The sequence below is a fragment of the Dendrobates tinctorius genome, unplaced genomic scaffold (genome assembly GCF_039654945.1).
Source record: "Dendrobates tinctorius isolate UK_male_01 unplaced genomic scaffold, ASM3965494v1 ptg000022l, whole genome shotgun sequence".
Lineage (NCBI taxonomy): Eukaryota > Metazoa > Chordata > Amphibia > Anura > Dendrobatidae > Dendrobates > Dendrobates tinctorius.
The window spans coordinates 49,954,921-49,977,500 of NW_027361690.1; the positions used below are offsets into that span (position 1 = coordinate 49,954,921).

The 22,580-nt window shown below is 42.0% G+C and overlaps 1 protein-coding gene across 1 annotated transcript in view; it reads left to right on the forward strand.

Moving 5' to 3' along the window:
* The window catches only part of RLBP1 (retinaldehyde binding protein 1), a 106,312-nt gene extending 85,636 nt beyond the window's left edge, over positions 1-20,676 (forward strand). The window contains 4 exon segments of the mRNA XM_073568702.1: positions 13,648-13,826; positions 14,170-14,328; positions 14,854-14,964; positions 20,085-20,676. Coding sequence (XP_073424803.1) covers positions 13,648-13,826; positions 14,170-14,328; positions 14,854-14,964; positions 20,085-20,243 — 608 coding nt within the window. The 3' untranslated portion in view covers positions 20,244-20,676.
* The last annotated feature ends 1,904 nt before the right edge of the window (positions 20,677-22,580 follow it).

Here is a 22,580-nt window from a genome sequence, read left to right on the forward strand (position 1 = left end):
ATCCTCCGCCCACCTCTCTTGCCGGCGTTCCGTGAGACGAATATCTATCCTGATACAATGATTTATAAAGTCAGTCAGATTAGCAGGTGATTCACCCCGAGCCAGTTCATCTTTAATAGTAGCAGACAAGCCCCTCTTGAACACTGCATATGTTGCTGAGTCACACCATGTAGTGTCTAGCACCCACCTCCGAAATTCCATAGCATATTCCACAACAGGACGCTTTCCTTGACGAAGTGCTAATAATGCAGTTTCTGCTGTGACATTTCGGTTAGGATCATCGAACATCTGACACATAGCAGCAGTAAAGTCATTCAGAGAATTCAAACATGCTTCATTGGTTTCGATTAGAGGATTAGCCCAGGCTAAGGCCTTGTTTGTCAGTAACATTATCATGATTAATACTTTGTCCCGTTCAGTTGTGAACTGAGCTGCACGTGCAGAAAAATACAGCTGACACTGATTCAGAAACCCACAAAATTTCTCTCTTTCTCCACCAAACCTGAATGGTGGGAGTTTGGGAAAAACCTGACCTGGAGCTGGAGTTAGAGCTGGGACTGGAACCGCAGCTGCGGCTGTAGTCTCTTCATTTGAGAGGCGAGCGGCTATAGCCTGGATAGGGGTATCAGCCACATTTGCATTGTGATGAGATAGAGCCTCTAATGCCCCCAGTTTAGTCTTAATTGCTTGCAGTTCCCCATGCAGTCCTGAGACAAATGAGCACAGTTTTTTCACCCGTGTCTCCACCGTATCTGACCCAGTGAGCTCCATTTTTGGGGCTTGTGTATTCTGTTATAAGTTTATACTAGAGTTCTATGAAGCCCGATGGCGTGGGTCAGAAATGAAGACAAAACATGGTATATCACAGTTCAAGATGTATATCAAGAAATATGCACTTCAGCTGACAGATGCAAATCAGGCAATAAGACAGTCTCAGTAGTATGCACAAGTAGTAGTACAGACTGAGGGTGAGAATACCAGTCCAGCAAGGCAGAATCCAGGACCCAGAGCCCAGGCCGGCTCCTAACGGAGGGCAGACCGTAGCAGAGTTGGGTGCAGAGCAGGTATAGCAGCAGAGTCCTTCTGTGGTACGTAGATCCAGAAACAAGTGGGGTATCCCGAAGAGTAGAAGAGGCAAGCAGGTTGCTAGTCCTTGCAACTTGGCAGCAAGTAAAGAACAAGATACACAAGCAAGGCATAGTGTGCAGAGTTCCCTTATATATACAGCAGACAGGAAAACAAGGAGTATCAGACAGGAAACAAGATGGCCCCCATAAAGCCAGCAACTCCATTTTGATTAAGGGCAGAATCCAACCGAACTAAGGGCAAGAGCAGACACAACAGGTACACAGTCCCAGTCCTTACAGTATGCATGTTCACCACGCAAGGCTCCATTACTGAATAAAAAGCATGTTCAAGCATGTTTAAAGTTTGTCAACAACATTTAAACAAGCCTGTGAAATACTGAGATAATAATGTCTGGTCAGATGAGACCAAAATTGAACTCTTTAGTTGCCATTAGAGTTGAGTGAATTTGTTCGGGTCCCCGCTTATTCGGCAAGCTATAGCCCTTACACGAACAAATTCACTCAACTCTAGTTGCCATATTACACACCATGTTTGGAGGCCAAAAGGTACTGCCTGTCACCCCAAAAACACCATACCAACAGTGAAGTTTGTATGTGGGAATATCATGGTGTGGAGCAGATTTTGAGCATATGGCACCGTTAAATTTCATATAATTGAAGGAATGATAAATGGACAAATATAACAAGTAATTCTTGATAAAAAGCGGCTGCCATCTACCAGGATGATGAAGATGCTTTGAGGGTGGAAATTTTAGCAAGACAATGATCCCAAACACTCAACCAAGGAAACTCAATTGGCTTATGAGAAAGAATATAAAGCTGCTAGAATTTCGCAGCCAATCACCTGACCTGAATCCAATAGAACTTATATGGAAGGAACTAAAGCTCAGAGTTCATAGAAGGAGCCCACAAGATCTTCAGAATTAGAAGAGTGTCCATGGGTGAGAATCACACGTGAGCAATGCATGCGACTAGTTTCTCCATACAGGAGGCATCTTGTAGCTGTAATCACCAAAGGCTTTTGTACGAAGCTTTAATTAAATTTCAATAAGCGTGTTCACTATTTTTTCCCTGTATCATTTCTCATTATTACACATAACTTAAGATATGAACATCTGTGGTTTGATTTCTTTGCCTGTGTGAATTGGATGGGTTGTTACTGGCATATGGTGAGAATTTCAATAGCAGCTTTAGATACGGTATATTTACTTAGAAAATTGGTGACATGTTCAATACTTAATTCACAAGTTGTATTTATCCATAGAAGAATTACTGTAATATAAATCATATCATGAGAGCAAAGAAATAATAAACTAAATGATTAAAAAATGTTAAAGTTAATGGCCAGGTCCCATTAGAATAACGATTTTCTGAATTGCTTCCTTGCAAAAGTTAAACCTTTCCAAAAAAAAGTGTCTTATAGTCAGATGCCCAAAGGAGCCGTTATTATGAGTGAAACTTATGAAGCAGACATAATAAAACAGAACCACAACCAGCTAAGGGGAATGAATATAAAGCCTTACTGTACAAGCGCCAGCGGCAAGACACAGTCACTTTGTAGTGAGTGTGAGGAAAGGGCCTTAGGGAGCAGAACAATTCCCCCTTCAGAAACCAGGGAACTGAAAGCTTCACTTACTAACCAAACATTAGGCAAAAAAGGAGACATTTTCCGTCCTATGACCGACTTCACAGGGATTTCCTCATTCCAAAATCATTTCCTCTGTTCCTCGATTACATTTAACCCTTCCCATAGATGGTGGCGATGTGTTAAAAACAGTATAGATACGTAGATAGGACTTAAATTAAGTACATTTTGCACGGGGTTAAAAAAATAAAATGCCTTAAAAAGGACAAAACTCTACTCTGTATGTGACATGTACAGACATTTTGAATTGAGAGTGATTTGGGATTTTTATTTTACCATTTGGATTTCTGCAATCTAAAAGTGATTTATTTCTTTTTTTTAAGCCCAGTTTCCATACATCAGTGTAATTCATATGAGATTTTTCATGCCCCAACTTAAGACAACTGATGTTAAAATGGTATCAATGTCATCTGGCTTTTTCAGCAATTTCTACGGCAAAACTGGTGAGCCAGTTAAAAAAAAGCTGCTACATTTTCTGGTATGCAACTGATCCAAAGGATGAGTGTGACCCATACCATAACACAGTATGGGATATGTTCTCTCTCCAGCATAGAACTGCCATGCCAGAGGGAAAGACGCTGGATGGCCAGATATGTTGACATGAGATTATAGTCTCACCTGAAATGTTCTGTTTCTCCTTTTTGGGAGATTAATTAAACTTTCTTATTAGTTAAAATTATATTAAAGCCGAAACAACTTAATTTTTAGGTCTCACTTAAATGGTTAGAGAGAGAGGAAAAAAAATTCTAAATGTTTTCATTTTGTTTTATACGTTGAATAAATCGGATTCACCCCATTGTTAATACTCTAGTTCTCCTATGCTAGCAATGAGATAAATGCATATATTGTGTCAAATTTTCTATAGTAGAGGTGTTAAAATCATTTCCACCTAGAGTCACATCATTATGGTTGCCTTCAAAGGGACGTTTGTATTTGTAAGGCTGTATAAATGGAACTACTCCTTAAAGGGGTATTCCCATCGCCAAGATCCTGTCCCCATATATAGGTGTAATAATAATTTTAGCAAATACAGTTGTATTGACACACCTGCAATTCTGTTAGATAATACTCAGTTTCTTCCTGAAAATGATTGCAAACACAAATTCTTTGGTATTATTATCTTCATTTAATATGTCTTAAATGAAAAAACACAAAAGAGAATGAAGCAAAAAGCAAAACATTGATCATTTCACACAAAACTCCAAAAATGGGCCAGACAAAAGTATTGGCACCCTCAGCCTAATACTTGGTTGCACAACCTTTAGCCAAAATAACTGCAACCAGCCACTTCCAGTAACCATCAATGAGTTTCTTACAATGCTCTGCTGGAATTTTAGACCATTCTTCTTTGGCAAACTGCTCCAGGTCCCTGATATTTGAAGGGTGCCTTCTCCAAACTGCCATTTTTAGATCTCTCCACAGGTGTTCTATGGGATTCAGGTCTGGACTCATTGCTGGCCACCTTAGAAGTCTCCAGTGCTTTCTCTCAAACCATTTTCTAGTGCTTTTTGAAGTGTGTTTTGGGTCATTGTCCTGCTGGAAGACCCGTGACCTCTGAGGGAGACCGAGCTTTCTCACACTGGGCCCTACATTATGTTGCAAAATTTGTTGGTAGTCTTCTGACTTCATAATGCCATGCACACAGCCAAGCAGTCCAGTGCCAGAGGCAGTAAAGCAACCCCAAAGCATCAGGGAACCTCCGCCATGTTTGACTGTAGGGACCGTGTTCTTTTCTTTGAATGCCTCTTTTTTTTTTCTCCTGTAAACTCTATGTTGATGCCTTTGTCCAAAAAGCTCTACTTTTGTCTCATCTGACAAGAGAACATTCTTCCAAAATGTTTTAGGCTTTTTCAGGTAAGTTTTGGCAAACTCCAGCCTGGCTTTTTTATGTCTCGGGGTAAGAAGTGGGGGTCTTCCTGGGTGGGTCTCCTACCATACAGTCCCTTTTCATTCAGATGCCGACGGATAGTACGGGTTGACACTGTTGTACCCTCGGACTGCAGTGCAGCTTGAACTTGTTTGGATGTTAGTCGAGGTTCTTTATCCAACATCCGCACAATCTTGCGTTGAAATCTCTTGTCAATTTTTCTTTTCCGACCACATCTAGGGAGGTTAGCCACAGTGCCATGGGCTTTAAACTTCTTGATGACACTGCGCACGGTTGACACAGGAGCATTCAGGTCTTTGGAGATGGACTTGTAGCCTTGAGATTGCTCATGCTTCCTCACAATTTGGTTTCTCAAGTCCTCAGACAGTTCTTTGGTCTTCTTTCTTTTCTCCATGCTCAATGTGGTACACACAAGGACACAGGACAGAGGTTGAGTCAACTTTAATCCATGTCAACTGGCTGCAAGTGTGATTTAGTTATTGCCAGCACCTGTTAGGTGCCACAGGTAAGTTACAGGTGCTGTTAATTACACAAATTAGAGAAGCATCACATGATTTTTCGAACAGTGCCAATACTTTTGTCCACCCTCTTTTTTATGTTTGGTGTGGAATTATGGAATTTATATCCAATTTGGCTTTAGGACAATTCTTTTTGTGTTTTTTCATTTAAGACAAATTAAATGAAGGTAATAATACCAAAGAATTTGTGTTTCCAATCATTTTCAGGAAGAAACTGAGTATTATCTGACAGAATTGCAGGGGTGTCAATACTTTTGGCCACAACTGTACCTCCTAGTAAAAATATAGTATAGTTCTTTTGATAAGTTATGTCATTTACTCTTATGTCTTACTCTTAGCTGTTAGGTTGTCATTGGTAATGTGTGATCTACATATGTCAGAGCTGTGTCTGTGTAGGACTTGAGACCTGTCCCTGGGTAGGGCTATCAGAACTGTGCCTGAATAGGGCAGTTAGAGCTGTATCTGGGTAGGTCTGCCAGAGCTGTACCAGGGTAGGTCTGCCAGAGCTGTGCATGGGTAGGTCTGCCAGAGCTATTCCTGGGTAGGGCTGCCAGAGCTATGCCTGGGTAGGGTTGTCAGAGCTGTGCCTGGGTAGGTCTCCAGAGCTGTGCCTGGGTAGGGCTGTCAGCTGTGCCAGGGTAGGGCTGTCAGAGATGTGCCTGGGTAGGGCTGCCAGAGCTGTGTCTGGGTGGGGTTGTCAAAGCTGTGCCTGGGTGGGGCTGTCAGCGCTGTCCTTGGAGAGGGCTGCCAGAGCTGTGCCTGGGTAGGGCTGTCAGAGCTCTGTTAGGGTAGGACTGTCAGAGTTGTTCCTGGCTAGGGCTGTCAGAGCTGTGGCAGAGTAGGGCTATCAGAGCAGTGCCTGGGTGGGGCTGTTAGGCACATCTCTGACAGTCCTACCCAAGCACAGCTCTGAGTGGAGCTGTCAGAACTGTGCCTAAATAGGGTTCTTAAGACTATGCCTGGGTAGGGCTTTTAGAGTTGTACTTTGGTAGAAACTTCAGAGAGGTGTGCAACTTACAGTCAGTGAACGCACTCCCCTTATTGAAAAAATATATCAGAACTATGCCTGGATAGGGCTCTCAGAGCTGTGACTCGGTAGGGCTCTCCAAGCTGTGCCTATGTTGCGTTCTCAGAACTATACCTGAGTAGAGCTCTCAGTGGTTTTCCTGGGTAGAGTTATCAGAACTGTGCTTGGGTAAGGCTGTCAGAACTGTGACTGGGTAGGGTGGGCTCTCAGAGATGTGCCTGGGTGCCACCACCTGTGAGTTGCTGGACAGAGCAGTGTGGAGGTGTCCTTCTGGGTCCAGACCTCGTGGGCCACATAAAATATAATTAGTGTGGTGCCCCTCAGGGTCCAGTCACCACAGAGGTACTGCACCTCAGCCAGAGGTGTGGTACTCCGCTCTCAGGTAAGGAGGGGCAGTACTCAGAACCCACACACTTGCATCCAACACCAGACCTCTCAGGCGCAGGGAGGGACTGGGTATAGGGTGTGCGTGGAGAAAGCAGCAGGGGGAGAGTTGAAGGAAGTGACACTGAGAGCAGGAGTTAGTTAGTGCTGGGGACTGGAGCAGTGAGGACCTCGTCCCTAGACTGGAATAGAGAAGAAAGAGAAGTGAACAGACAGGGTCCTAGGGGCACAGGAAGTGAGGAATCCACCCGTGGTGCCAGAATCCACGCTGACTTTAGTCATATGGAGGGACCAGGTTGCAGTAGGGGACCGGCCCCAGACTAGTGGAGAAACTAAGGACCCAGTTAGCTAACTGGAGGTTGCAGTATCTTCATGTGCTACAGCCAACTCCATACACATTCGCTGAAAAGGCAGCAAGATAGGATCAAGGGGACTAAGAGAACCTCGCCCGACAAGATCTGAGGCTGCTGGCTTGGGACACTGTATGTGAAGGAGCAGGGCAGGAGAGGAGGGAGCCAGAGCAGTGAGATGGCCAGGAATGAACATCTGAATGGGATTCTGACACGGTGTACCCCAAATTACCTGAGAGCTGGATGGACCACCGACCCAGAGGACACAGCACCCCAGCTGGGGATTGTAACTGGAAGAACTGTGAGTAAAAGTGTGGAGACTGCACTCCACTGTGTCCTCTGACTTATTTACAGCGTCACCTGCCTTGCACGACGACTACAACCAACATCATCACGTTTATCACCATAACTGCCCTGGGGCCTAGCTCTACCTGTGGAGAGCTGTAACAACTCCGCTGCATCACCAACAGCCCCAGCGGTCTCTTTTGCAGGGTCTGCTATCACCTTCATTGCCGAACACCACGGGTGGCTTCACGAATCATCATCTTCACCATTTTATTGCACGCCTAGGGCCACGGACCGGGTCACTGCTGCTGTGACATTCCCTTTAAGAACTGACCGGCCCAGTATCGAGTATCCGCGACCCTAGGGGGTGCTGAATTTGGCAACATGGCAAGCCTTGAGTTTGACAACAGTGCTCTAAATAGTGTAAAGAACAAAAAAAACTTACGGTACATGTATCTACCTCCCCACACAGCCAAGTAGTCTTCAAGGTAAAAACATTTTTTAATAAGGAAGCAAAAGCAATACAGCTGGGGTAGAAGGACTAAAATTGGTGGCCAGGGGTAACTGTTTTATGTTTGGGGTAACATGTATTTTGCATGACATGAATAGATTAATGTCACCAAGGCAAAACATACCCATGTCATGCAGAAAATGTAGTATTGGTTTACTATATTTATGTGTTGGTTCATTTCTTATTGTGGGGCAAAGGTTAGCACAGATTTTTTCAACAATTTTTTTATTTTGTTTTAAAATCCCTCATATTTTGTGTTTACATGTAAGGAGGTAGTGGAGACCCTAGTTTGCCCTCCCCCCACATGGGACCTATGCGACCCTTTTTCTTATGTCTCATGTGTATTGGCTAGTTGTAATATATGTGTTCTTATGGTATATGGTGAAACTTGTAATATATCTTACATATTTTTATCATTCTTACTGTATTATGCTGTACTTGTACATGTTAGAGACAGGGACAGCAAGGAGTTAAGGAGTGGGTAGGACTAATAGCTCAAAAAGGGGAGCAGGAAGCTCCTGTGTCTAGCGCAGAGCCCGGAGGAGTAAATACTGTTGCCTGGACCCCAGGAGGGGTGAAGAGGACTGCCCCGGAACTTTAGGCAGCACAATAGGCACTAGGATTATATGAGTGCCCCACCGAAAGGACTTTAAGCATCCAGATTCTGGCGTAAGGACTATCTCCTCTTTCGGTCGCTGTGGCTGTTGTGGGTTTGGCCATGGTCGTTGTTAGGGAGAGATCAGGGAGCTATTGTTATACTTTTATTAAATTGCTTCCCTCTTGGACTGCAGCTGTGTCTGGATTGCGTCTATCCTTCCTATTTTGTATACAAGGTGCCGGGGTGCACACTAACTGTGGCTTAGTTGACTCGGCTGTGACTACCACCATGAGCCACCTTGTCACACTTGTCGTAGTCGGCAGGGTGGACTTCTGCAGTCTCGCAATTTCAAGACCGCAGGAAAGGACTTTTGGAACTTGTGGATCAGTGACTATGGAAAAGGGAACAAAGATGGTGCTGACCGCTGCTGAAAAGATGGCAGCCATTGGCGCGAAAATCAAGGCTGGGGCTGCCTGTCCTGGGCGTCAAAGAAGCATTTTGGCACCGAAAAGAAGAAATCCATGTCCCTTTGCGAAGTATGCCTGCTCTAAATGGGTGCGGGCGAAGGAGGAGCTGCCGCCCTTACAGCCTGACCAGGAGAAATGGGTGGAGCAGCAGGGAATGACCCCACCTACGAATAGGTGGAACACAGGAGAAACACCATTACCTGGGACTATGCGGGGAAGGAGCATGTTGTTCCGTGGCGGCATTGGCCGCCATGATTGGAGGTGATCCAAGGCCCGGGTGGAGGTGGGCCTGCAAGCTTTGAGGTCTGGTGATCGGAAAAGTTGGAGGAGCGATCCCTGTTCTCGCGGTCGAATCAACAACCGGTGGAGGCCGAGGAGTATGAGGAGCTGGCAATGCCCCGACAGGAACCTGCAGGAGTTTGGAAAACCCTGGAGGTGGCTCTGCAGGGAATCATGGTGGTCAGGATCGCCAACACTGGTGGTTGTGCTGGAAGACTGTCACCGGCGCAGCGGTGAGTAAAGACTCCTCACCCGGCCGTCCCACTACCTCGCCCTCTGCTCCCCTGTATCCCGTGGCCCCACCATCCTCACCGGAGGTGTCCCGTCTGCCTACTTTGCCATCGTACCTGTCAGCGATGGCACTTGCGCTCCCACAGGCCGCACCTGTTCTGGCTGACACCCGTGGCATGTGTGTAGAGGAGCGAAAAACAGCCTTGCGACACTTGCAGCTTTTCTAAAACTTTTTCATTGCTTTCTACGGGTGAAAAAAATTGCTGAAAGAAGTGACACACTGCAGATTTAAAAAACGCTGCAGTTGTGAAGTTCAGTCAGTAGAAAATAAAAGGGGGTGCAGGATATTTCTGAAAATCTCAGTTTTTGCTTGTGCTGTAAATGCTGTAAACTTCTTATTTGCAGAAGAAAAAGCTGCAGAAATTCTGCATATGAACGTGGCCAAAGCTGCTTTTTAAAGTGCCAGCAAAACATACGAGATTTCCCAAATCTCCTGCATGCGCGTGTTTTTTTTTCTGACTGAATTTCAGAACTGTAGCACTTTTTAAATCTGCAGCGTGTCACTTCTTTCAGTGTGTTTTCACCGGTAGAAAAGTAAGGTGCAGATATTGCATCGGTATTTTTCGCTGCAATTTTTAAAGTGGTTTTGGTGAATTAAACTATTAAGTGTCGTTCACACGTTCAGTATTTGGTCAGTATTTCACATCAGTATTTGTAATGCAGAAACAGCAGTGGAACAGTCAGAGGAAAAGTATAGTAGGAACACGTCACCACTTCTGGATTTCTCCCCCTCCTGGTTTTGGCTTCCTCAGCCTGCTTCTCTATCGTTTGAAGTAGAACATGGACTCTAAAGGTACTGTCACACTTAGCGATGTACCAGAGATCCCGACCAGCGATATGACGCTGTCAGGATCGCTGGTACATCGCTAAGTGGTCTCTAGTGAGCTGCCACACAGGCAGATCACACCAGCGACATCGCAGGGGTCGGGGATCGCTACTTACCTGTCAGACGAGGCGATCCTGACGTCCTCCCGCCTGCGTCCACGCGTTGCTCGTCGTCACAGCAGGAAGCCCAGCAGGAAGCTGACGACGAGAAGCGGCCCAGAACGTTCTCGCGCGATCAGCGATAACCAGCGGGGGAGCGGTCGGAGGCAAGTAACAGACATAGCGATATCGCTATAACGTCACAAAAACCAGTGACGTTATAGCGATATTGCTAGTGATATCGCTTAGTGTGACAGGCCCTTAATAGAGTACAACATTCCACCGTCAGATAAATTCCATTCATTTCAGCAGCCAGAAAGTGTTGTCACCTCAGCTGCACTGTCTATTATTTGTAAAACTGTTGTCCAGGAAAGGTTTTAAAAATAGAAAAATGCTACTAAAATTACAAAAAAAGAATAACTAACTGCACTAACAACTAACTATTGAAACTAAAATGAAGTGCATGAAACATCCTTATCTCAGCATGGAAATGCAGTTTGCAAATATAAAATAGTCTGACTTTATAAGAAAATAATAAAGAAAATGTATCTAAGCTATGTAGATCAGGGCATAAGACTTATTGCTCTTTGCTGAACCAAGCATACAGTTGTGGAAAAAATTAAGAGACCACCACATCAAAACCCTGTCATGGACAGCCCATTCTCCAGACCTGAACCCCATTGAAAACCTCTGGATTGTAGTCAAGAGGATGATGGATAGTCACAAGCCATCAAACAAAGATGAACTGCTTAAATATTTGAGTCAGAAGCAGTGTGAATGACTGGTGGCAAGCATGCCAAGACGCAAGAAAGCGTTTTTTAAATATCATGGTTATTCCACAAAATATTGATTCCTGAACTCTTCCTGAGTTAAAACATTAGAGTTGTTGTTTCTAAATGATTATGAACTTGTTTTCTTTGCATTATTTGAGATTTGAAAGCACTGTTTTTTTTTTTAATTTTGACTATTTTTCTTTGTCAGAAAAAAATACAAACTGTATTGCTTGGAAATTCGAAGACATGTTGTCAGAAGTTTATAGACTAAAAGAACAATTTACATTTTACTCAAAAATATACCTATAAAGAGAAAAATCAGACAAACTGAACATTTGAATGTGGTCTCTTAATTTTTGCCAGAGCTGTATATGTTTATGGAGGAAAAGCAAGAGATAGATGATGGCAGAACAAGCTTTATAATCAACTAAGCTGAAACAAAACCAAAGAAATGAGCCGGAACATATGTTAAAGAGAATATCCAGCAGTTTAGAAAAATAAGGCATGTAGTTGCTAACAGAGGCAACTACAAGTCTGTTGCACCCGCCACCGGTCATTGACCACTCCTGCCAGAGATTCAACTATTTCCTGTCAACAGAGCAGCTGTTTGTCTTCCTGTTGATAGAGCGGTGGTGTCATGCTGATTGACAGCCTGCTCTTAGCTGCCTAATTGGGGGATGCCGACTGTCAATCAGCAGGTAGTCACCTCTGATAGCAACTACATGCCTTTTTTAAAGTCTAGATATCCCCTTTAATTGCAATATGTAGGTTCAAATCCACACTGTGGCCATTAAACAGATAGAAGTTATGATAAAAACAAAATGGTCATATATCCTGCAGTAAGTAAATGAATAGGAATAGTACATATAAATAACATTGGGTACTTAGTTGACATTATCTTGAACAAAAAAAGCTTGAAAGCCATGCCAACAAGACAAGGTGTACCCAATCAGGACAGATCGTAACTCTTGTAGTTCACCTGACTATGTGTCAGCAGACATCAAAATAGATGTGGGCAGAGCAGGACCCAGACCCGACTGTTCAGGCACCTGACCGTAGAAAGCTATATTTAAAAAAGCTCAGCCTTAAAAGTGGGATCCACCCCCCTGTTAGGACAAAGTGCAAAAAAATATCAAGCAAAACAAAAGAAATGATCCGGAACTGCAGGGTATTTCCTAATTTTGTTTTTATCTTTGGTCATTTATTATTTTTTTAGCATTACTTGGAGAACATTGAGGCTGGAAAAACATACATTCAATAACAGGAGGGAAGAATTATGAATGTATGATTATTTATCAAGACAAATATCAGTTAACTTGTTTATCCACTTTACAGACCGTCCAGAATAATAGGGTGACGTGTAGTCCTGGTTCTACACTTGTGCAGCTGTCATTGTGTGAATCCATGAAACTGTACCATACTAAAATGCAATTTGGCTTCGGTGACTGAAACGAGCTTTCAAAGAAATTACCCAATGAAGGATTTATGGGCCATTTAGCAGGAGACATGAAGTATCTTGTATGCTGACAGATATACACAGACACCCACAAATGAGTCACACGTTAAGAAGCTTCATGCAACCACATCGCAGACCACCATGTACAGACCAAGCCAATGAATGTAAAGCAGCTTCAGACTAGTGAAGGTTTAGGTAGAAGGGATGTACTCATACTTAAATAGCTACTTAGGAAAAAAAGTTATATGTTGTTCAAATTCAATAATTTATTGCTCAACTACGGTATATCATTTATGGCTAAATACTCTTAGCTGTCAATATCATGCTTTTTTGAATGCTGTCTCCTATTCCCACCTCTTGAAGGTAGGGAATTCCATCGTTTAACTACTCTTAAGGCCCCATTACACATAACGATGCCCCAGCGATCCGACCAATGATCCGACATGGATGGGATCGCTGGGACATCGTTAGGCTGATCACTGGTGAGCCCCTCCAGCGATCAGGACCAGCGAGCAAGCTGGTTTCTAATGTAAACATCAGGTATCCAGGAGCCGCGGCTCTTGGATACCCGCTGTTTACCTTGGAAATCGGCGTACACGCTGGTTTCCAAGGTAAACATCGGGTATGTAAGAGCCACGCGGCTCCTGGATACCCGATGTTTACATTAGAAACCAGCGTCCAGCGTCGCTGATCGCTGATTTCTCACTGCCACACGCAGCGATGTGTGCTGACCAGTGGGAGACCAGCGATCAAAAAATGGCCCATGCCGATCGAGCACGATCAGCGATACCCGGCAGGGGGGCTGGTCACTGATCCCCGTCACACACAGCAATCTCGCTGGCGAGATCGCTGTGGCGTCACAAAATCAACGATCTCGCTAGCGAGATTGCTGTGTGTGAAGGGGCCTTTACAGTAAAGAACCCTTTCCTACTTTGATGCTTAAAACACTTTTCCTTCACAAATAATGAATGCCCCATCATCTGTTGTACAGCTCTGGGAAAGAATAAATAATTTGCCAGTTTATTTTTTTTTTTCATTGACCACCCATATAGCTGTGCACAAGATTCATCGAGTTACTTCATTAAGTCATTATAGCATTTATATTAAAAAAAAAAAAGTATATATTATGACTAATAAATATTAATCTACAATTTTTCCAAAAGGCTATGTAAATTTCCGTCAGCAATACCCCGAGCTTTTTGAAAACCTTACACCGGAGGCTGTTAGGAGCACCATTGAGGCTGGTTATCCTGGGATTTTAACCAGCAGAGACAAGAATGGCAGAGTGATTCTACTTTTTAACATTGAGAACTGGGACTACGAGGAGATCACATTTGATGAGGTTTGTGGGGCTCTGTATGTTTCTGTGTTAATGGTTGCCAAAATCCATCTTCAAGCTTAGCTGGGTCATTCAAGTGGAAATGAACTGGAACTTTGAGAGTACTAGAGGCTTGGAAATATTCTTGTGGGACAGAATGCACCCATGTAGGACAATCTAGTCAGCCCCTTAATGAATGTGCTGCCATAGCTGCAATGAACCCTTGTGTCAGTGCTCTCTTGTGGACTATGAATGTGTTCTGATTTCTGAAGACCAGCTGCGTTATTATGGTGCATATATTGAATGTATATGGTGAATATTCCATGGATTTTCATGGTGCATATAAGCTACTAACGTTCTGTTTCAGATCCTCCGAGCATACTGCATTATTCTAGAAAACCTTTTAAAAAATGAAGAGACCCAGATAAATGGCTTCTGCATTATCGAAAACTTCAACGGATTTACAATGCAACAGGCAGCCGGCATTAAACCTTATGAACTAAAAAAAATGGTTGACATGTTACAGGTAATATAAATATAGAAAATGTGCTGACACTGCTGAGCCATGTTTTTACGTAGATATAGTATAAACCTCTTTTCCAATGTGAAGCCCAGCTTGTGGTTGCTGTTCTATTGCCTATAATTGGCATATTATTGGGATATAAAAATATAGAATTAGTTTGAAAAGTTTTCCTCTTCCTAATGGATATGTACTACCCAAGGGAGGTAGGCGAGTCCTCACCCAGAGAAGTCCAGCTTTCCATTCTATAATCATACCCCTCTAGGATGTTCTTGACGTCTTCCAGACTCGACATCTTTTCGTCTCTGCTTCGAAACATATAAAAGACCACCTGCCCTCCTCAGATGTGCAGTGCACCGATGACCGCTTCAGTGTGCATGCTCAAAACAGAAGGTATGAAGTTTCAAGCGCAGAAGTAAAGACACAGAGCATAAGGAGGACATCACTTTGTGATGAACATCTGTTTGGGATGAACTAGATCATTTTTCTTTGTATTTTACCTTTATTTTTTTCTTTGCATTGTACCTTTAGGATTCTTTTCCAGCAAGATTTAAGGCTGTTCACTTCATACACCAGCCATGGTACTTCACCACCACTTACAATGTTGTGAAGCCATTTCTAAAGAGCAAGCTACTAGAAAGGGTGAGTTTTGCATCAGACAGACAGTGCCGGGATTGGGGTGGGAGGTCAAACTGGGCAAGTGAGGCAAGGGAGTGGGGGTCCCAGCATCCACACCAGAAGCTTCACTGATAATAGCATTATCAGTAAAGCTTCCGATGTGGAGACTGCTTTAGGACTTTTGGTGACATCACGATCATCTGACTGTGATGTCACCACAGGCCCTGAACTCTGCAGGAGTCAAAAGAACCGAAGAGAAGATGGACTGTTGGTAATGTGTGTGTGTCTCTCTCTCTGTCTCTGACTATTAAATACAGCAAAAAATGAAGTAAAAAACATTTTAAAAAGTGATTTTTTTTTTTTTTTTTTTAAACACAAAAGTTCAAATCATCCTCCTTTTACCCCGTTAAAAATAAAACAATTAAAAAGATAAAAAAATACATTGGCATACATTTGGTATTACTGCATACAGAAATGTCTGATCTATCAAAACATAAAGAAAAAAATCCAAACTCCAGAATAAAGTTTATTTGGCCACTGCAACATTGCAATAAAATTCAATAAGTGGTTATTAAAACAACATGTCTACCCCAAAATGGTATTGGTAAAAACATCAGCTCAGGAAGAAAAAAGGCCTCGCACAGCCCCAGATCCTGAAAAATTGAAAACCTTACGGAAAATGGCGCTTTTTTTTTTTTTTTACAAATTTCTGAATTTTTTTAACCACTTAAATAAAAAAAACAAACAATTAACCTGTTTGATATCAGTGTAAGCATACCGACCTGGAGAATGATATGGTTCAGTCAGCTTTACCATATAGTGAACAAGGTAAATAAAAAAAAAACCAAAAAAGTTCTAGAATTGGTCTTTTTTTTGCAATTTCACCTGACTTGGAATTTTTTTTCCCATTTTCCAGTACGCTATGAGGTAGATTGAAAGGTGGCAATCAAAAATACAACTCATCCCACAAAAAACAAGCCTCATATGGCTATGTGGATGGAAAAATAATGTTATGGCTCTTGGAAGATGGTGAAAAAACAAAAAAAATGAAAAATCGCCTAGGGCTGAAGCCTTCAAAATCCTTGTAGTAGCCATATAATAGCAGCACGAGTGCACCCTGGAGGCTTCATTCTTCGGATATTCATGATGGGTTTACTATCAAACTAAAAAATAATCATATCTATAAAATGCAATTAGGGCTAGGGTACCTCCTAAAATTGCTAAATGTGTAGATAGTTATCAGGCAGAACTTACAAGGCAATAAGTTCAACATTTCCACTAGTAACCACCCTAGTGACCCCATAACAACACAAAAGAGGAAATGTTGTCACAGGGATTTTGGAACACCAGCATGGGGCTTAATAATTTAAAATTAACTTTTTTGTATGTAAAATAGACTTTAGTATGAAGTATATAGGAGCTCTTTGTTAAAAATTACATTTAAGAAGATGATCCTATGAAAACATTTTTCTTACTGACGACGCTCCAGTTTGTAAAACCTATTTTATTAAACATTTAAAGGTAAAATTCTTAATTAATATATGGAATCCTGCATTTAGCATCTTCATCTCTTTGTCAGAGTATAAGTGGTAACAAAGAGCGTCTCGCTCTGGAGGACCCATCCCGTAGGATGCAGACAGCCCAATGATGTGAATGGACGTGTTTGTGTGTGGTTGAGCCTAGGTTGTATGGACTCTTGGTGGCATATAATAGTGAGGACATATGTGTATATGCAGTATGTGCTCTGTATACATGTATGTGTGAGTGCTAGTATATGTGTCAAATATGGTGTATATATGTAGCTTCTACCTATATAAATCCCGACAGTGCAGACAAAAGTTCATAGATGTAAACATGTCAGCAGTCGCCCAACGAACCAGAGAAATGCTGTTTATTCATCGGGTGATTGGCTTGTTTATGCCAGAACAAAAATCATTGTTCTCAGCAGTGCAAGCTGCCTATGTGCTGCTGATAACAAGATACTGTATGTGGACAGATTGATCTACTAGTGATCATTCTGTGTCCATCATTGTTCCTCAGCCAGGAAACAAGCGTCAAACGGCATCAATATTGTCGATGACACTTGTTTAGCGGTCTGAACTCAGCACATGTAAATTCGATCAAAATGCTTCTATGTGATGTACAATATGTCAGCATTTAGAGCCCCACATTGAATTTTTGCACAGGGCCCCACTTTGTCTAACACTGGCCCTGCATACAGATTCAGATGTTTAGACATACTGCTTTTACAGTAGGTATTCTCTATTCCAGATGGAACATCTTTTTGGGATATTTTTTTAGCTTACAGCTAAACAATTAAAGAAAAAAGTTTATGCAAATTACAGTAAAACAACTAGAAAAATGAAAACTGGTCATGTAATGTTGATTTCAGATAACATGTTGATAGGAGTCTTCCTTCCATTTATACTCAAATTTTTATCAAATACGCAAGTTCACTTTCCTATTTATGTGCCAACAAATAGTCTTTAGTCTGCAGAAAAAAAACAACCATTACTAGTCACTCCAGAAATGGCAGCAGTAGTTGACAAACCTACTCTTCTTAGTTAGCGCTCTGCACTTTTGGATATAAAACAGAGCTGATGTCTCTACTACATGTGCCACTCACTCTTTTTATTAGACTTTGTGCTCAGCCTTTCTCCTGTGTTTGTATTTTTTAAATGTAATTTGCAAGGTCCCCAAACCTTCCCAAGGTGCCATCATTATAATATACAGTGTGCATACAGTGGGTACAGAAAGTATTCAGACCCTTTTAAATTTTTCACTCTGTTTCATTGCAGCCATTTGGTAAATTCAAAAATGTTCATTTATTTTTATCATTAATGTACACTCTGCACCCCATCTTGACTGAAAAAAACAGAAATGTAGAAATTTTTGCAAATATATTAAAAAAGAAAAACCGAAATATCACATGGTCATAATTATTCAGACCCTTTGCTCAGACACTCATATTTAAGTCACATGCTGTCCATTTCCTTGTGATCCTCCTTGAGATGGTTCTACTCCTTCATTGGAGTCCAGCTGTGTTTAATTAAACTGATAGGACTTGATTTGTAAAGGCACACACCTGTCTATATAAGACCTCACAGTGCATGTCAGACCAAATGACAATCATGAGGTCAAAGGAACTGACCAAGGAGCTCAGAGACAGAATTGTGGCAAGACACATATCTGTCCAAGGTTACAAAAGAATTTCTGCAGTACTCAAGGTTCCTAAGAGCACAGTGGCCTCCATAATCCTTAAATAAAAGAAGTTTGGGACCACCAGAAGTCTTCCTAGACCTGGCTGTCCAGCCAAACTGAGCAATCATGGGAGAAGAGCCTTGGTGAGAGAGCTAAAGAAGAACCCCAAGATCACTTTGGCTGAGCTCCAGATGCAGTAGGGAGATGAGAGAAAGTTCCACAAAGTCAACTATCACTGCAGCCCTCCACCAGTCGGGCCTTTATGGCAGAGTGGCCCGATGTAAGCTTCTCCTCATATGTAAGATATATAAAAACCGGCATAGGGTTTGCTAAAAAAACTCATGAAGGACTCCCAAACTAAGAGAAATATGATTCTCTGGTCTGATGAGATGAAGATAGAAGTTTTAGGTGATAATTCTAAGTGGCATGTATGGAGAAAACCAGGCACTGCTCATCACCTGCCCAATACAATCCCAACAGTGAAACATGGTGGTGGCAGCATCATGCTATGGGGGTGTTTTTCAGCTGCAGGGACAGGAAGACTGGTTGCCATTGAAGGAAACATGAATGCCACCAAGTACAGAGATATCCTGGATGAAAACCTCTTCCAGACTGCTCTGGACCTCAGACTTGGCCGAAGGTTCACCTTCCAACAAGATAATGACCCTAAGCACACAGCTAAAATAACAAAGGAGTGGCTTTGGAACAACTCTGTGACCATTCTTGACTGGCCAGCCAGATCCCTGACCTAAACCCAATTGAGCATCTCTGGAGAGACCTGAAAATGGCTGTCCACCAACATTCACCATCCAACCTGACAGAACTGGAGAGGATCTGCAAGGAAGAATGGCAGAGGATACCCAAATCCAGGTGTGAAAAACTTGTTGCATCATTCCCAAGAAGACTCATGATTGTACTAGCTCAAAAGGGTGCTTCTACCCAATACTGAGCAAATGGTCTGAATACTTATGACCATGTGATATTTTAGTTTTTCTTTTTTTTAATAAGTTAGCAAAAATGTCTACATTTTCTGTTTTTTTTCAGTTAAGATGGGATGCAGAGTGTACATTAATGAGAAAAAAATTATCCTTTTTTTAATTTACCAAATGGCAGCAATGAAACAGAGTGAAAATTTTTTTCTACTTGATACTCTAGAAAAGTCTTCTTATTTGTGCAAAAACATAATGCTGATTATCTGTCACTAATCTGTGAGGAAGAGCTTCACCATGAATCTGGACTCGGACAATATATATACTTTTCGCCCTACCTCCTGATGCGGTTGATGTCCTCCTCACTTGGCACATAATTCTGGCAGGATTTGAAATATTGTGAATGCCAGGTCTTGCTTCCTAACTGAGCTTGTGCAATGAAATTTAGTGTAGTCTCCCTGTCCTGGGCATGCTCAGTTGCAGATAAAGTGGGGGGCATTATGCCTGCTCAGAAAAGAAACCAGTTACATGCATGAATGAAATTTAAAGTTCTGCCAGGATGTTGTGGCAAGACAGGAGGACATCTACGGTGCCTGAGACACGCTCACTCCCCTTACTCCGGATGGTATTGCATAATTTACGTATGATGAACAACCACAATCTTAGGAGTCACCAGTGCTCCCACAACCCAATAGCTAGTGATATTGCAGTTATAATACACATACATGTTCACTGATTACTGAGTCACCGTTCGGTAGTTTTGACACTGCTGATTCTCAGGTTTTATACCAAGCAGCACTGAATTTGTCCCTTTGCATTCAGCCTAAAAGTGCTCATACACCTTAGATAACTTTCTGCCAAAAGGTCCAAACTACCACTTACACTTAAACACTTGGTTTGGCTGAGACTTTGAAATGAGGAGAGGGGAGAAATCCTTTGTCAGACACTTTAGAAATGTTTTTTCTCCTGTTTTAAAAAACTAAGATAATTTATTTTGGAATAACATCTAACTAGGTTTTTGTACACGGGGAGGACCTGGAGACTTTCTATAAGGAAATTGATGCTGACATCCTGCCGGCTGACTTTGGAGGAAGCCTGCCAAAATACGATGGACGGATAATTGCTGAGAAGCTTTTTGGGAACAGAAGTGAAGCTGAGGATACAGCTCTTTAGCGAAATGTATACACTCTACTATATGTATCCAGAAGTCAGTAAAAATGCTAAAAATGTACAGTTGGTACAGAAAGTATTCAGATCTCTTTAAATTTTTCACTCTTTCATTGCAGCCATTTGGTAAATGACATCTCCTAGCTATGGTAGAGCTAATAAATCTTAATTAAACAGTACATTATATATAGACTTCTATATACCGTATATTGCATTCATTACTAAACAATTTAGGGGTTAGAATATTTATAGGCTTTATTTAATCATTGTAGAGTTATTTCAGCAACAACTACAGCATGTGTGGCATATCTGTGCTATCCACAATTGGCAGAGCAAGTATCCATGTGTCCTAATGCTATGGTCCCACAATGACCTTTTATTGAGTTTTTGATGTTGCAGCATTTATGCACCTATTATTAAAATTAGGTTATTTCCATTTTTTATTGCATTTGTGTTCGTGGTTATTTGCCATACGTTTTTATCGCGTTTTTGACACTGAGATTTTTGTCTCTTTTTGGTGTCAGGCTTTATATAAAGTTGCATTGTTTTTGATACTTCCTGTATTTGGCTTTGCCAAAACCTTATTGATATGCTTAGGTACGGATTACATGCGTTTTTAATTAAACGCATGAGTGGTTTTTAACTACGCAATTTCCGCACCTAATTAAAGTCTATGGGGAAAATCCGCACATAAAACTCAAGGGAAATTGACATGCTGCAGATTTGAAACAAGTACTGAAGGTCAGGTTACACTGCATTAAAAAGAAGCACAGCGGGTCTGAGATTTCTATACATCCCACACACTTTGCTGGAACTGTAAGATGCAGCATTTTTGATGCAGCAAAAATATGCCATGTCACAAAAGCTCATGGTGGGAGTGTAGCCTAATATTTCCATAGACTTCTAGAGGAACTGCCACATGTTTGATGTTTTCCTCTTACTTCTGCCCAGCTTCCGTGGGGGAGAAGGATTCTGCATTGTGCCAGTCATTCATTCATAACCCCAGAGATCAGACTTTTAAAACCAATCTAGTAGAATAAGGCTTCTTTTACACTTGCTGTGTTTTTGTGGCCCGTTTTTGCGGGCCTTATTGCCATAATTTTCACGGTCTGCCGCAAAAATCTTCTCGGATTTCTGCAGGCCTTTGAAGTGATAAACAGGAAGTACATGGGAGCGTCCTAGTAAAAATACGACGTTCCGCAAATACGGTCTTCACGGTGTACCGCAAAATCAACACGCTGGGCAAGCTTCCTTTGTTTTCGCGGCCCCATTGATTTCAATGGGGGCTGTGTCCATAAGCTGTGACAAATATCGAGCAGGCACGATATTTTTTCACGGCTGTAAATATGGCCAAACGGTGCTCTGACGAATTTTTACGGCCCGATTTTGCGGCCCCATAGAAATCTATTGGGGCTGCAAAAAAACATGGCAAGTGTAAAAGAAACCTAAGGAACACCCCTTTAAAGCTCAAAATAGACTCTAGATGTATTTATACCAGTCACAGAAATCCTGCAACTTTCAATATTCGGTATATAATGCCTCAAGATCGTGGTTTCACAGCGAAAGTTCCTATTATATTGTGACATATCATTGAGAAGAGATCAGTTGTAGATATCCACATGTCCCTCATGATTAGAGGGCAGGCGCCTTGGACGTCTCCAGAGCCCAGATCAAAACAAGGCCGCATTAGAAGATGTGAAAGTGAGCTTGTAGTTTGCTAGGAATACAAGCCAAATGGGGATATTTATTTACAAGGCATTTTTTTACTTTTCATCATCTTTTGTGTATTACATCTATTGTTTCTCTAGAAAAAAAAAAAGAAAGATGCAGCAGGATAAAAATCACAGACAAAGAAAATAAACACAGAAAGGGCAGATTTATAACCAACCAATCACGGCACAGTTTTCATTTTACCAGAGCAGTTTACGAAATGGAAGCTGAATTCTGATTGGTTGCTAAGGGCAGCAAAAAACAGTTTCTTTTAGTCAGTTAAGTCCACTGCCATAGTTTTATATGGTGCCATGATGATGGCCAAGGGTGCTTGCTGAGGCATGTGCCAGGGGGGCTAGGGTGGTGGAAGGGGTAGTGGGTGTCAACAAGCCACAGTACCATGAAAGTTTTAGGGTGAAAACTGTATCTGTGCCCCTAGTCAGTAAAAGTCTAGCTAGGGCTGCGATTCGGACAACTATCACATGTGGATGAAACAGCAGATTTAATGAGATCCGTCTTTCTTCGTATCCAGGCCTAGTGAAGGTGTTTATTGCCCGTCCGAGATGGAGATGAATCACTTGGCTTTGTGACAAGAGCAGGGCTATAAGGGACAGGTTTATAGGGTTTAATGCT